This window comes from Solanum pennellii, chromosome 7 (assembly GCF_001406875.1).
Source record: "Solanum pennellii chromosome 7, SPENNV200".
NCBI lineage: Eukaryota > Viridiplantae > Streptophyta > Magnoliopsida > Solanales > Solanaceae > Solanum > Solanum pennellii.
This window is the reverse complement of record NC_028643.1, coordinates 21835639-21853115: the sequence shown is the minus strand read 5'-3', so window position 1 is coordinate 21853115 and position 17477 is coordinate 21835639. Positions and strand designations below refer to the sequence as shown.

The window sequence follows — 17477 nt, the reverse complement described above, 5'->3', positions numbered from 1 at the left end:
GGATTTGTGATAAATTGCATGTTGCTCATGTTGTTGTGCATCTTCATATGTAAAAAGTGCATTAGACTTCATGAGGTGGCTTAATGAACATTCTTGATGTGTGGTGAGTTAGCCTCACAATGGGAAATTGAGTCTCTTCTAAATGAGATAAGATGAGTTCCTTTAAAAATATGTGATTTGTATGGTTTTGGAAGTATGATTGTAGTGTTATTGAGATGTGAAGGTATGTTTAGACAATGTCCTTGTGTGTGCCTATATAAGGTATAGAATTTCCCTAAATGATGCATTTTATGAAGGCTAGTATCATACTATAAATTTAAACTCTGTGAGATAACGTCCTATTATTGTGATGTGTGTGGTGTTATTTACCATTTGACTTCATTAGGAAGGAAGTATCAGCATGCTTTGGTTAAAAAAGTTGAGAAGTTCTCCTTAAAAATGAATTGACCTTTGTGCATTGCTAGTGTGTGAACTTTTGAAGACATGTAAGTGTATTGAGGAGAAGGACATTCCTCATTAAACGTAACTAAGCATGTTAAGGTTAAGTATGGACTTCATGGAACTATGTATAAATAATAAGGATCCTTGTTGATCTACTTGACCCAAGTCTATGTGCATTAAGTGTGACTTGCTTATTTGCATCTTGAGAATTGATGTTCAATCTGCCTATGTGTTAGTATACATGTTCAGCTCGAAATGAAATGAAATGTAAAGACCATGTCATGATTAGGAGAAGGATGTTCCTCCTCTGAACATGAGTGATGACTTTGTGCTTAATGCATTCAGGTAATGTGAGTGAAGGTTTTTGCTTACTTGTGTGAATTGAGTGCAATTAATATGAAAGTTGGTGTTCCTTGTAATTTTGGTGCATTGAATGTTGTGAGCTGCTCTATAGGTCATCGAAGTTCTTGATGTGTTTGAAATGTACCAAGTGTCATTCGAGGCAGAACGTTTCCAAGTGGAGGATACTGTAAGGTCCCTCAAAATGAATTAAGGTACCTAGAGCATAACATGTGCCTAAAAAGGTTATAACAAGATATATAAGTATTTTATAGTATGTATACATGATTTGAAGTGGTTTGGAGGTCAAACATACAAGACGTTCGAAAGTTAGCGTTGAGATGTGCTAGTGTGTTCTAGTGCTCGTTGGTATTATTTATGTTTTGTTTGGTGGTCAATTTGATAGTATAGGTCTATCACATGTATAAAAATTTATTTAGGCTCGAAATGTCTGGGCACGACTCCGCAAGGACCGCCCTAGGGGTCCTTGTAGAGGACCCAACCTTTGGCCAACAAGCTACCCAAGGCAGCAACGTTTCGCTCATTGGTGAAACATGTACGCTTCGTGGATAGGATCTCCATAGGCCAAATATTTTTTCTGCATCATGGACATAACGCGGACTCTACTATCCCAAGAATTAATTCCAAAAATCACGTGGGAAATGCTTCACGTCGCGGACTTGCTCCCCGACAATAACTTTCAAAAATGAAGCTTAAGTTGACTAATCTGAAAAGGTCCAATTGATTTGGCGGCATTTTGGGTACCTTGGGAGTCAGTTATAAACGGTTTTTAAGTCATAATTAACCCCTTTCACAAGGAAAAACCCCAATACAAAATAAGAACTCAAAAATCCAAAACCTTCTTCTCTTAAAAATTATTTCAAAACCTCTATTGGAGGGAAAACACAAGCTCAACCTAGAAGATGAATTTGCAAACGATTTTTTCTCCAATTTCATGGGTCTTCAATTAATAAGGTATGATAATCCTTCATCCTTAGTTAACCATTAATCTAAGAAGTTCCTTCAAAGATTTTCAAAGAAGATTCTATGATCAAAATTGTTATCTCTCAATCTAGCAATGGGTTCGTTGTTAAATTGATTTCAAAGTCATGCTTATGATAAACTTATGATTATCTAGTGATTTTAATGTGAATTTAAATATAATATAATGAAGAACCCATGTTCCTCCCAAATTATGAATTTAGCCAATAATGTAGGTTTTACGATCTTGATGTTATGTTAATCGAATTGTTGTTAAATTATGTTAAATTGATTATTACTACTTTTTTCTATAGGAATTGATGTTGAATTATTGAGGAATTGATCAGTGATGATGAAATCTTGGGAAATTGGTAAGATTGTCGTATTTCTACTACTTTGTATAGAATTGGTAGTTGAATTGACCTTGAATGGCATTGTGTTGTATGGTAAACTTATGGTGGTGATGTTTACTTTCTTGTCATCTATATGTGAGCCGATCATGGACTTGAAGGAAAAATTATGAATTATAATGGGTTATGATGATCACACCTATGAAGTTATATACCTAGTTTTCCAATGCTACTATCATGTGGATAATGCATTCTATATGTGAATGAAAATGTTAGGGGTAGGTGGTCTACATGTTGATGCTTGGATACTCTCGTGTAGTATGACCCCTACCTATGAATCCCTATATGAATTTGTGGTCTAAGCATGATTATGAGTCTTAGATTCAATAGTGAAGTTGTTAGTCTCCTATTCTATAATGTCGATGTGTGTTCTATAGTCCCTAGTATTTAATATGTGAGTTGTCTATGGTTTAAGGGACATAAATATATTTTTTGATCCTAAGAGAGTGGTCGCATAAATGTTGTTATTGGTGACATTATGTGATCATGTTAACCAATTTACACACACACCTCATGCAAACATATGAGTAGGATAAATAAAAGGTACTTAGTGAAAGGATAATTCTCCTAGGCACCTAATATCTACTACTATACATGCGAAGTATATGTTCATGAAAGTACGATAATATATGTTATATAGGATGACTTGATAGGTGTATTAGTATAGAAAATAGTATGAGACCTTCTCTATGCATTGCACATGTGTTCCTTGATAGGATAGTTTCTAGGAGGATTCTCTACATAGATCAAAATAAACACATGAGTAAGCTATGTTATGATGTCAAATGTTTGATATAATGAAGTATGAATATGCATAGTGTCTGAATGTGTTAATACGAAAGGGTTGCTCATATATGTGCACCTATACACTTATGCATGAAAGAAGTGAAGAATAAACGTGTTTTATCTAATAGTGTCTATGGGAAAGGTCTTCTCACATACATGTATATACACACACATAAAATGTATGAATAAAGCATGCTATGGTATTCTAATGGGTAGGGTCTCTTGAAAGGTTTGCTGATTCTACTCTAAACTAGAGTATGTTTTATATGTGCTATGTCCATGTGAAAGGTTTTCTCACATAAGAAAGGTTTATGAAAGGACAATGTCATCTATGACCTATTACTATGCATATCAGTAGTTGATCTCCTAAAGCCTATTTTTTACAAAGTAATTTTTATAAAGGCTTTTCAATAAAGGGAAGTTAGCTTAGCACAGAGTGAACTTGAAGATGAGGGGTGCCCCTTTCCAAAGGGAAGGCTTGTTCAACATAGTCCTCACGAGGTGGATAACTATAATGACCAATTGTCATGGTTTACATATATACCGCCTAGTTGCATAAACTATGTTGTCCCATAGGACCTAGTAAGTGGATCCAGATAATACACTAGCATGATATTCATGTCGTACCTTAAAAAGTAAGATACCATCTTTAGTGTGAGATGATGACACTAAATTCCATGTTTAGCACCCATGGTCTTAATGTCGGTTAAGGCTATAGTTTCCCTATTGTAAAATGGACAATGGAAGTACAGTAAGGAGCTATAACTAGGATAACCTAAGGGATGTTAGTTAGGATAGGTGAGAGTAATGAACTTACCTATGCATTGTACAAGCATTTTCTTGAAGGGACTTCTAGGAAAGAGTTCTATGTGTTTATGTATATGTTAATATTCCTTATGTATGACATTGTAGTGTTGGTCTACTTGTTATGATAATATGCATGGTACGAGTTCTGTTGTGTCTATATGATGATGTCTTACAGTATATGCATAATGTTGGTCTCATTGACTGTATGAGGAAGGTTATACCTAATGACTATAAAATTGTACCGACTTCTTATGTTGGTAAGTGAAGTATTTGATTAGGTCTTATGATGTTTTATGTTAACAGAAGTTAAAGTATGTTAATATTAACTTTGCCTTACTATGATTATGTTGAAAATCTTGACTTTCATATGGTCTTGTAATGAGTTCTTTTATGTGGTCCATAAAGTATGTTGTGTCAAATGTGAAGTATGTGTCTTATTATATGAAATGCTTCTATGAATGTATGTGTTGAGTTAATGAAGGTTATATGAATTTTGATCTTAGTGTCCTTTAGGTGATGCCTCAGTGTGGATGGTGGAATGGAACCCTATTCATACATTGCACCAAGCGTTACTAGAGGGTTACTTAGGAGTTAATGAATTAAAGTGAAACAAGAGAATGTTATGTACATGATTGATGTGCTTTTGATGAAATACATGTGACTTGATGTGTTGAAATGAATAGTGTCTATGCCTATAGCATGTATGTGAACTATATTGTGTAATTTTACCAATGTTTTTGAATATTCTTTCAAAAGGCATGTTGCTTGATTTCATAGTAAAATGTCCTCTTTAAATGCCTGTATTTGAATGTTTGCAATACTTAGTGCATTCTTTTATCAAAACCATTTTTCTTTATCATTTCACAGAAAATGTAGGTGGTGATGGCTAGAGGATGTCTCTTAACGTGAAGGGCATGGATAGCTTCCCATGTTATTAGAAAGGAATCCTTAATATTCAAGGATGTCCTATGTCAAGTTATTTTTAAAGTTATGTAATAGCTTAGTTATTGTTTTATGTTATAAGGGATGTGTCCCTAATTTACTGTAACGATGTTTAGTTAAAGATGACAAAGAGACTTAGAGTATAACTATTTATTATGAGAGTTTTATATATACGAAGTGTTGTTTCTAGTATATGATGTGCTATGAAAGTTTTACATTTTCTCCTAAATTTCCTATGACAATGTGATGGATGATAATAGTGGTCTTGTATAAGATCTCCAAGAGGTCAAGTACGCCATTTTACTTCTAGGGGGTGCTCTCCGGTCATGACAATACTCATTCTCCTTATGAAATGATGTGGAAGCGAGTATCCGCATCATATGATAAGATTGTGGAGGTGAGTACTTCTGATGTAAAAGTAAATAAGGCAAGAGGAGAATACCCATTAGCCTTTATGCAATAGGTATTAATACGAATCTCTATTTCCTTAAAAGTAAGTAAATGACGCTATGTTATGAAGTCGATTGACTTGGAGTGTTTCTAGGTATGCTTCCCATGATGTAAGCTTGACTATAGGTGGATGCTCTAAGTCTTGGCTCAGGATACATTATGATGATTATTATGTCTTTATTATGCTTATGCCTTATCTCTTATGTTGACTAACGCTTGTGTCTGTGTTTCCTATGCTAGCCATCATATTAGGTACTTGATTCTACTAATGCATACTCTTGCCTACATTCCTATCAAATGTAGGGTATGGCGTTCCCGATTCACAAATTTGTGGCTAGGATTCCTAGAGGGTTGTGAAGTGAAACTTTCCTGAGTCCTCATTGTATTCGAGGATTGGATCACCCTATCTATTTTCTGTCTTTCTTTTATGTATGAGACAATAGTATGGGCCACGTACCATGATTTTTATTCTCTTATATTTAGATGGTTCGAGAATATGTCATTGTAACGACCCTTAAATGAAATATGTCAAAGTAGAGCTTCAAATGTATTCCATGAGTTAATAATGATTTAAAAATTATGTATTTTAGCATTAGAAGTCAGTTTGTGAAGTTTGGAAGTCAACCGTCAAGGGAAGACCAATACATTCGGAAAATAGTCATGTGTGTGTGCTAGTGTATCCTTAACTTTGTTGCATGTTTTTAGGTGTTGTTTGGTGTCTAAATCCAGCGGGGATACCCTATTACATTGATGGAAATACCAAGGGTCAAACCGTTCAAGTACGACTCCTCGGGGACCACCCTAAGGGTCCCCAAGTAGGACCCAAACGTTGGCAAACAAGGCTGCCAGGCAGTCAACATTTAGACCAAGGGCGCGCCGTGCAGGTGACACGTGATGGGAAAATTTTTCCCTGCGACGCGGGGCCAACACGAAACTCATTGTCCCAAAATAATTTCCAGAACAATGATCTGGAGGTGACCCCGCGACGCGCAGCCAAGTCTTTGATTTGGCCGCATCATTTTTAAGTCAAATTAAAATTTGAAAAAGGGTCCAAATAGTGTAGGCGTCGTTTGGTATCATTTGTGGACTGTTTTAGGTTACTTTAAACCCCATTTCACCTATCAATTCAAACCCAAAAGTATAAATAAAGAATCTCTCCAAAAACTTTTCTCTAGAACCTCCATTTTCAAGAAGTTTCAAGCTCCAAGGAAGAAGATCTAATCCTTCGAGATTCTTCACCAAATTTCGTGGGTTTCTTCATATTGAAGTATGGTAGTTCATCCTTGGTTCTTCTTTCATTCAAGGAGCTCTTCTCAAGACTTTCCAAAAATGGTTCCCAAACTCCACATACTTCTATTTTGAACTCCAAGAATAGGTCTTGCATGAAAACATTTAAGTGAATATAATATGATATTTTACAATGTTAGTTGATGATTTTAAGGTTTAAAACTCAATAACCCCATGCTCAATCCAATTTCTCAACTTTTGGCTTATGAAGTGGGTTTAATGTGCATGGTTTGATAGTGTTAGAACTATGGTTTACTCTATATTATGTTGTGATTAGCTATTGCCTTTATGATGTTTTTGGTGAAACAATTAGGAAATATGGTAAATGCTTGGATGAAGGTAAGTTGTTCTATCTTGGTTAAGTTATACTGAAGTAACTCTTGAGTGGTATTGTTCACCTTTGGTGGCGGTGTTTATTTGGAAGTATATGAAGTTATATATGTATCGTAAGAATGCCTTGAAGGCATGATATGTGAAGTGAAGTGATGATTTTGATATGTATATGCATGGTATATGTTAGAATCTTGAAATGAGTATCTTGAAGGGTTTATGTCTAAATGAAGTATGTATTTGTTATGCCTCGTATTTTTTTTTATACGTAGTGCGCATCGTGATCTAGAAGACGTAAAGAAATATTAGGCAAGGATGTTATTTCCAATTGTGATATTAAGTATGAGTTGGCTAATGTAAGTGCCATTAACTTTAAGTGAGGGATTAATTAGTGGCTAATTTGGATTGATTTAATCCAATGGGCCCACCACTCATAATTGGTGGCTGATTAGGATTAATTTAATCCAGTGGGCCCCACCACTCAAGGCAAAAATTAAAAAGGGATCAGATTGTGGGCTGGCCTTAGTGGACAGGTGTAGAGGGGGGCTGCCTCCACTTCATACTATTAAATGAGGTGGAGAAATCCACTCCATGCTAAATAAAGTGGTGAAATGCATTGCTGCATATCATCTTCTTCTTCACCACTTGTCTTAGGCAGCCATGGAAATGGAGAAACCAACCCTGCAACTCTTGGCCAGCAGCTGCAAATAATTTGGTTAGTAATCTCCTTGTTTGGTGTGTTAATTCTTTAGAATACCCTTGTTAATTATCCATTAATTTTAAGAAGGGGGCGTGACCAGTAGCTTAGGAAGTTTGTTTTAGTTATTGAATGTGCTAAGTATGAACGGAAACCATAATCGGATTATTAGTGGTGTCGTGTTGGTGCTTGGGCTGTTTTGATTAAAGCAAACTGCAGGAAAATTCTGTTTTGGCATTATGTATATGTTGAATGTGATTATGAGTATATACTCCAAAGGATGAATACGATAAGGTAGATGTGTTGCGAATTATAAAACGAGTTATCGCTCGGTGTGTCGTTGCTTCGCTGCTATGGTTGCTGAGACGGAACTGTTTTGGGGAGGGGGCTGTTTAATATGATTCTTTGGGTTATATGTGTTATTGGTATTGCTGTGGATAATTTGGATTGTTGTCGGATTGGGACGAAGTAAGGAAAATAGGGGAAGTGCTGCCGAATTTTCGTTAGATTATTAGCTAGCTTACAAGAAAGTAAAGCACGATGTTTATCTAATTGCGGCACGATTGTTGCTTGTTATAGATTAATAGCTTGAGCAGTAAATATTGGACGTGCGGCTCGATTATACGGTATGTAACGCTGTCCCTTCTTTCTTTGTTTGGCATGACTTTTAAAAATAAGCGAATAACGGACAGGTTTGATACTTACCTCTAGAGCGTCTAGGTGACGTATATTCTTGCTTCCACAATTATTCCTCTATATATCGGCTATGTCTAAGGCTATGATGATCTCTAATATCTATGGTAGTGCTTCTTAGAGTCATTGAGATTTTACGTTTCCATATCGTATTAAAGGTTCATAATCTTGATAAAACATTAATCTTTGGTAATACTCCTTGCTGGTTCACGTTGATTGTTCTATTGAGTTATAAGAAATGATTTTAATTGCATATGGTTGCTCATAATATTCTGCTCGTGCATAGAGTCCTTTATCATTTCACCGAGTCCCGGGCCGGGTAATGTTCGTGCGGAGTTTCTTGCATATGTCACCGAGTTCCTCACTAGAGGGCCGGGTATGTATATTATATATATGATTGGTGATGAGGATGGTTATGATGATGATGATGACGGAGATGACGTGATGATTATTTTGCCGAGCCCCTTACTAGGGAAGCTGGGCACCTTATATGTTAAAGATATGCATGATTTTCACTTAAAAGGGTACATGTGTAGCGATATTTTGTTTCGACTTGCCATATTGGTATCCTGTCATCTTTACCTTATGCTTTACATACTCAGTACATTGTCCGTACTTGCCCCCCTTTCCTCGGGGGGCTGCGTTTCATGCCCGCAGGTGTAGACGCACAGTTCGGTGATCCTCCCGCCTAGGATATCTACTCTGTTGATTGGAAGAGCTCCACTGTTCCGGAGCCCAGTCGTTTTGGTACATAACTTTTTGTGTAGTCTTTTGCTCGTCTATGGGTATGGCGGGGCCCTGTCCCGTCGAGTTTCACTACTGTACTCTTAGAGGTCTGTGGACATTATGTGGGTTGTATATATATGTTTTGGATAATGGTCTGGACATGGTTTGTTTGGGATGTCCGCTTGTACAGGGGCAGCCTTGTCGGCTGCGTACATCATTGTGTATTGTGTAGTGGCAGCCTTGTCGGCTTACGTATGTTATTATGCTTTGGATAGTGGCGGCCTTGTCGGCTCGCGTATGTTGTTACGGTTGAATGGTTATGACTCCTTATGAGACAGGTCCTCTTTATATATATATGACGTTGGGGTTGGCTTGATTTGATTAAATTCCATATTGTCTTAGTTTCAGTTGGTTATACTTAGCAGGTTTGTATGTGGGTGTCCAAAACGGGCACTAGTCACGGCCCATCGGGTTGGGTCGTGACAAAGAGTGGTATCAGAGCGCGGTTCTTCCTCGGAAGTGTCTACAGACTGTGTCTAGTAGAGTCTTGTTTATCGGTGTGTTGTGCACCACATCTATAAACAGGAAGCTACAGGACATTTAGGATGTCATTCTTTCTTCTTATTCTAGATCGTGCGATAGAGCTATATTAACAGGATAATCCCTCTCTAACGAATCCGTGTGTTTTCAGCTATGCCTCCAAAGAAAGCGACAGCCGCCCAGAAGGGAAAATCGGTAGCAGAAGGTACTAGTCAGACCCGGAGAGTTACTAGGGCCCGTGCCCAGTCTATGCCTGGTATGATGCTCCAGTCGGAGAGCTCTGCTACACCCCCACCGCCAGAAGAGCTTAGAGCAGCAGCAGCTCCAGTTCGGGGGACACCACCAGCCCCCGAGGCCCCAACATCTGAACCTCCAGCTCCTCAGTCAGGGGCGGAGGATAGGGCCATGAGAGATGCGGTTCAATTGCTGACTAGATTAGTGGCAGATCAGGCTCGCAGGCATGGACTAGGAGTTGATCATGCGGACAGATCTGATAGCTTAAGGGCTCGTGACTTCTTAAGTTGTAATCCTCCAGAGTTCTTTGGGTCAAGGCCCCAGGATGATCCGCAAGAGTTTATTCGTCAGATGCAGCGTACATTGAGGATAATCAAGGCTTCGGAGACCGAGTCTGTTGAGTTGGCTACGTATCGTTTGCGGGATGTAGCTATTAATTGGTATGAGTCTTGGGAGTTATCTAGGGGTGAGGGTGCTCCTCCAGCGGTATGGGATGAATTTGTGGAGGCTTTCCAGGGCCACTTCCTGCCTCCAGAGATGAAGCGAGCTAGAGTCGATAGATTCTTGCGTTTGAAGCAAAATGGCAGGAGCGTTCGAGAGTATAGCCTCGAGTTTGATTCATTGGCTAGGCATGCGCCTACTATTGTGGCTGATATGGCAGACAGGGTACATCGTTATGTGATGGGATTGGATCGTTATCTGATTGACGGTTGTATGGCAGTGACTCTTCAGCCAGGTATGGACATTGCTCGGGTGCAGGCATATGCACAGGGGGTAGAGGATCGGCACCGGGGACGTCAGCCAGATAGAGATTATAATAGAGGCCAGCATAAGAGGGTTAGATCAGCAGGTTATCCTGACGAGTTTCAAAGCGGGCAGTCTCAGCAGCATGTTAGATTTTCTTCCCAGCCAGCACAGAGTGCACCCCCACGTTTCATGGGTAGGGGGTTCGATCGTATGGGATATTCGGAAGCTGGTCAGAGCTCTAGGGCGTCAGGGTCACAGATGGGCCGGGGTTTGAGCCAGTCGAGGCCACCTTTGCCTCGGTGTTCTCGTTGTGGTAAGTCCCATCCTGGGGAATGTCGTTGGGCTACAGGTGCGTGTTTTTCTTGCGGCCGTCAGGGCCATACTATGAGGGAGTGTCACCTTAGAGGTAGTGCAGGTGGTATGGCACAGCCTACAGGGTCCGTTGCTGGTTCATCTTCTTCTGTGGCTATGCGCCCTACGGGGCAGGGTATTCAGGCGCCAGCAGGCCGTGGTAGAGGACGTGGTGGAGCTTCCAGTTCTAGCGGTCCCTCAAACCGTATATATGCTTTGACTAATAGGCAAGATCAGGAGGCGTCACCTAATGTGATCACAGGTATATTATCACTATTCTCCCGAAGTGTGTATGCATTGATAGACCCAGGTTCTACCTTATCATATATATCTCCCTTTGTTGCTAGTAGGATCGGAATAGAGTCTGAGTTGATAGAACCATTTGAGGTAGCTACACCTGTAGGAGATTTTGTCATAGCTACGCGAGTATATAAGAATTGTTCAGTAGTTATATATAGTCGTCGTACCGTAGCAGATCTAATAGAGTTAAATATGATTGAGTTTGATATTATCATGGGCATGGATTGGTTGGCTGCTTGTTATGCTAATGTTGATTGCAGAGGAAAGATAGTTCGATTTCAATTTCCAGGGGAACCGATTATAGAGTGGAAGGGGAGTACAGTATCGCCGAAAGGTAAGTTCATTTCATACCTTAAGGCCGGGAAGATGGTTAGAAAAGGCTATATTTACCATCTGATTCGGGTGCATGACATAAAGGCAGAGGCACCGACTCTTCAATCAGTCCCGGTAGTTAATGAATTTCCCGATGTATTCCCCGAGGAACTTCCAGGCCTTCCTCCAGAACGGGAGATAGAGTTTACTATAGATGTACTGCCAGATACCCAGCCTATATCTATACCTCCTTATAGAATGGCACCTGCTGAGTTGAAAGAATTGAAAGAGCAATTGAGGGATTTGCTAGAAAAGGGCTTCATCAGGCCTAGTACGTCACCTTGGGGAGCACCGGTACTGTTTGTGAGGAAGAAGGATGGGTCGCTGCGGATGTGCATTGATTATAGGCAGTTGAACAAAGTAACAATAAAGAACAGGTATCCCCTCCCAAGGATTGACGATCTATTTGACCAGTTGCAGGGTGCAAAGTGTTTTTCAAAGATAGACTTGCGGTCAGGTTATCATCAGGTGCGGGTAAGGGAGGCAGATATTCCAAAGACGGCATTCCGGACCCGATACGGGCATTATGAGTTTAGAGTGCTGTCTTTTGGGCTGACTAATGCTCCAGCGGTGTTCATGGATTTAATGAATCGAGTATTTAAACCATTCCTTGATATGTTTGTTATTGTATTTATAGACGATATTCTGGTCTATTCACGTTCAGAAGAGGAGCATGCAGATCATTTAAGGACGGTACTTAGGGTGCTTCAGCACCAGAAGTTGTATGCTAAATTTTCTAAGTGCGAGTTCTGGTTGACTTCAGTGGCATTCTTGGGGCATATTATTGGAGCTGATGGTATTCGGGTAGACACGCAGAAGATTGAGGCAGTAAAGACTTGGCCCAGACCTACGACACCTACTGAGGTACGCAGCTTTCTGGGGTTAGCAGGATATTACAGGAGATTCGTAGAAAAGTTTGCCTCAATTTCAGCGCCTTTGACAAGGCTAACTCAAAAGGCAGCCAAGTTCCAGTGGACTGATGCTTGTGAGTGAAGCTTCCAGCTATTGAAAGACAAATTGACTACAGCTCCAGTCCTAACTCTTCCGGAGGGACCAGACGGCTATGTTATTTATTGTGATGCTTCGGGTGTTGGGCTAGGATGTGTATTGATGCAGCATGGCAAAGTTATAGCCTATGCCTCCCGACAACTTAGGAAGCATGAAAAGAACTATCCTACTCACGATCTGGAGTTAGCGGTCGTGGTTCATGCCTTGAAGATATGGAGACATTATTTATATGGTGTCCATGTGGACATCTATACAGATCATAAGAGTCTCCAATATATCTTTAAACAGAAGGAGCTGAACTTACGACAGAGGCGGTGGTTAGAGTTGCTAAAGGATTATGATGTTGATATTTTATATCATCCAGGGAAAGCGAATGTTGTAGCAGATGCTCTTAGCCGTAAGTCCATGGGTAGCTTGACAGATGTACAACCAGAAAGGAGGGATATGGTTCGGGAGATTCAGCGGCTATCCAGCCTTGGAGTCCGTCTAGCTAATTCAGAAGATAGTGGAGTTTCTATTCGAGAGGTTGCTGAGTCCTCAATCATAGATGAGGTAAAGAGACACCAATACAAGGACCCTATTCTGGCACAGTATAGAGATGCATCTCTTCAAAAGGAAAAGACCCCATTTAAGGTTACACCTGACGGAGTGTTACGATATGAAGGCAGATTGTGTGTACCCGATACTGCGGGGCTACGACGGCAGGTTATGGGAGAGGCACACTCTGCCCGTTATTCTATTCACCCAGGGTCAACAAAAATGTATCATGACCTCAGATGCTTATATTGGTGGGATGGCATGAAAAGGGACATAGCGGAGTTTGTTGCTCAGTGCCCGAATTGTCAACAAGTCAAGATCGAACATCAAAAGCCTGGTGGATTATTACAGGAGATAGAGATCCCGACTTGGAAATGGGAGATGATTAATATGGACTTCATTACAGGCTTACCTCGCACTCAACGGAAGTATGACTCTATATGGGTTATTGTAGATAGGCTGACGAAATCGGCCCATTTTCTTCCAGTCAGGACTACTTATTCGGCTGAAGATTATGCGAGGTTATATGTCAGGGAGATAGTGAGACTTCATGGGGTTCCCACGTCCATTATATCAGACAGAGGAGCTCAATTTACAGCCAACTTTTGGAGATCGTTTCAGAAGGGATTGGGGACACAGGTGAACCTTAGCACAGCATTTCACCCTCAGACTGATGGGCAGGCTGAGCGTACTATTCAGACATTAGAAGATATGTTGCGGGCCTGTATTATTGACTTCAAAGGTAGCTGGGATGACCACTTGCCGCTCATTGAGTTTGCCTATAATAATAGCTACCATTCTAGTATCCAGATGGCACCGTACGAGGCCTTATATGGGAGGAAGTGCAGATCACCTATTGGTTGGTTTGATGTTGGCGAGACTAAGTTAATAGGCCCGGATGTGATTCAGCAAGCTGTTGACAAGGTGAAACTTATTCAAGAAAGATTATTAGCAGCCCAGAGTCGACAGAAGTCATATGCAGATAATCGGCGTCGAGATTTGGAGTTTCAGATTGGTGACTGGGTATTCCTGAAGGTATCACCCATGAGGGGTGTGATGAGATTCGGCAGGAAGGGGAAGCTCAGTCCGAGATACATTGGGCCTTATCAGATTGTTCGTAGGATAGGCAAGGTTGCCTATGAGTTGGGTCTACCATCTGATTTGGAGGCGGTACATCCAGTCTTCCATGTATCGATGCTACGTAAATGTATTGGTGATCCTTCTAGAGTATTCCCTGTAGATGATATTCAGGTAACAGATGAGTTGTCATATGAGGAGAAACCCGTGGCTATACTTGATCGTCAGGTTAGAAGGTTACGTACTAAGGATGTGGCTTCCGTCAAAGTGTTGTGGCAAAATAACAATAGGGAGGAGATGACTTGGGAAGCGGAAGACGAAATGAAGAATAAGTATCCTTACTTGTTCCCCGTACCTGCAGGTAATTCAATTTCTAGCTTGACTATATTGATAGATAATGAGATTATGTAGCTGTGAGGCATCTGTAAGTTACGGAATGCAGGTTGATAGGTATAACTTTTAGAGAGACCTCGCTGGAATTTGTTTTTGCAAGACGCTAACTTAACATTCGAGGACGAATGTTCCTAAGGGGGGAAGGATGTTATGCCTCGTTTTTTTTTTTATACGTAGTGCGCATCGTGATCTAGAAGACGTAAAGAAATATTAGGCAAGGATGTTATTTCCAAATGTGATATTAAGTATGAGTTGGCTAATGTAAGTGCCATTAACTTTAAGTGAGGGATTAATTAGTGGCTAATTTGGATTGATTTAATCCAATGGGCCCCACCACTCATAATTGGTGGCTGATTAGGATTAATTTAATCCAGTGGGCCCCACCACTCAAGGCAAAAATTAAAAAGGGATCAGATTGTGGGCTGGCCTTAGTGGACAGGTGTAGAGGGGGGCTGCCTCCACTTCATACTATTAAATGAGGTGGAGAAATCCACTCCATGCTAAATAAAGTGGTGAAATGCATTGCTGCATATCATCTTCTTCTTCACCACTTGTCTTAGGCAGCCATGGAAATGGAGAAACCAACCCTGCAACTCTTGGACAGCAGCTGCAAATAATTTGGTTAGTAATCTCCTTGTTTGGTGTGTTAATTCTTTAGAATACCCTTGTTAATTATCCATTAATTTTAAGAAGGGGGCGTGACCAGTAGCTTAGGAAGTTTGTTTTAGTTATTGAATGTGCTAAGTATGAACGGAAACCATAATCGGATTATTAGTGGTGTCGTGTTGGTGCTTGGGCTGTTTTGATTAAAGCAAACTGCAGGAAAATTCTGTTTTGGCATTATGTATATGTTGAATGTGATTATGAGTATATACTCCAAAGGATGAATACGATAAGGTAGATGTGTTGCGAATTATAAAACGAGTTATCGCTCGGTGTGTCGTTGCTTCGCTGCTATGGTTGCTGAGACGGAACTGTTTTGGGGAGGGGGCTGTTTAATATGATTCTTTGGGTTATATGTGTTATTGGTATTGCTGTGGATAATTTGGATTGTTGTCGGATTGGGACGAAGTAAGGAAAATAGGGGAAGTGCTGCCGAATTTTCGTTAGATTATTAGCTAGCTTACAAGAAAGTAAAGCACGATGTTTATCTAATTGCGGCACGATTGTTGCTTGTTATAGATTAATAGCTTGAGCAGTAAATATTGGACGTGCGGCTCGATTATTCGGTATGTAACGTTGTCCCTTCTTTCTTTGTTTGGCATGACTTTTAAAAATAAGCGAATAACGGACAGATTTGATACTTATCTCTAGAGCGTCTAAGTGACGTATATTCTTGCTTCCACAATTATTCCTCTATATATCGGCTATGTTTAAGGCTATGATGATCTCTAATATCTATGGTAGTGCTTCTTAGAGTCATTGAGATTTTACGTTTCCATATCGTATTAAAGGTTCATAATCTTGATAAAACATTAATCTTTGGTAATACTCCTTGCTGGTTCACGTTGATTGTTCTATTGAGTTATAAGAAATGATTTTAATTGCATATGGTTGCTCATAATATTCTGCTCGTGCATAGAGTCCTTTATCATTTCACCGAGTCCCGGGCCGGGTAATGTTCGTGCGGAGTTTCTTGCATATGTCACCGAGTTCCTCACTAGAGGGCCGGGTATGTATATTATATATATGATTGGTGATGAGGATGGTTATGATGATGATGATGACGGAGATGACGTGATGATTATTTTGCCGAGCCCCTTACTAGGGAAGCTGGGCACCTTAAATGTTAAATATATGCATGATTTTCACTTAAAAGGGTATATGTGTAGCGATATTTTGTTTCGACTTGCCATATTGGTATCCTGTCATCTTTACCTTATGCTTTACATACTCAGTACATTGTCCGTACTGACCCCCCTTTCCTCGGGGGGCTGCGTTTCATGCCCGCAGGTGTAGACGCACAGTTCGGTGATCCTCCCGCCTAGGATATCTACTCTGCTGATTGGGAGAGCTCCACTGTTCCGGAGCCCAGTCGTTTTGGTACATAACTTTTGTGTAGTCTTTTGCTCGTCTATGGGTATGGCGGGGCCCTGTCCCGTCGAGTTTCACTAATGTACTCTTAGAGGTCTATGGACATTATGTGGGTTGTATATATATGTTTTGGATAATGGTCTGGACATGGTTTGTTTGGGATGTCCGCTTGTACAGGGGCAGCCTTGTCGGCTGCGTACATCATTGTGTATTGTGTAGTGGCAGCCTTGTCGGCATACGTATGTTATTATGCTTTGAATAGTGGCGGCCTTGTCGGTTCGCGTATGCTGTTATGGTTGAATGGTTATGACTCCTTATGAGACAGGTCCTCTTATATATATATGACGTTGGGGTTGGCTTGATTTGATTAAATTCCATATTGTCTTAGTTTCAGTTGGTTATACTTAGCAGGTTTGTATGTGGGTGTCCAAAACGGGCACTAGTCACGGCCCATCGGGTTGGGTCGTGACAGTATTTGATATGTGAAGTATGATAATGTGTGAATTGTGATAAATGTTTGTATGAGCATGTCTAGGAGTCAATGTTATGAATAATGGTTATTATATGAAAGTTTTCCTCACATGTACTCACACACACACTTGAATGTATGAATGAAGTCAATTAATGAAAATGGAGGATTGTAGGGTGGACACTCTTCGTGAGTAGAGATGAAGTGTCTGGACCATCCCTACTATTTCTTATCATGAAAAAGGGGCATTTTGGGGTCGACACTCTTCGTGAGTTGAGATGAAGTATTTAGTAGCAACCTCACTATTCCCAATGAGCTATCCAAAGATAGGTTGGAGGTTGGATACCCTTCGTGAGTTGAGATGTGCTGTTGAATAATATCTTAACATATAGTCATTGAATGTGTAGGACTCTGTTGGGGAGTTCAGCTTACCACTGAGAGGATTTGAAGAAGGGGTGGATACACTTCGGGAGTAGAGATGTTGTGTCAAATGTACCTCTTGAGATGGGTTCTCTTTGTTAGTAGA

The 17477-nt window shown here is 40.2% G+C and overlaps 1 protein-coding gene across 1 annotated transcript; it reads left to right on the top strand.

Moving 5' to 3' along the window:
- Positions 1-9292: 9292 nt before the first annotated feature.
- LOC114077903 lies at positions 9293-16444 on the top strand. Its single transcript, XM_027918275.1, has 2 exons — positions 9293-11023; positions 16402-16444. The coding sequence occupies exons 1-2, from the start codon at positions 9583-9585 to the stop codon at positions 16434-16436; spliced, it is 1476 nt and encodes a 491-aa protein (XP_027774076.1). The 5' UTR covers positions 9293-9582; the 3' UTR covers positions 16437-16444.
- Positions 16445-17477: the final 1033 nt, after the last annotated feature.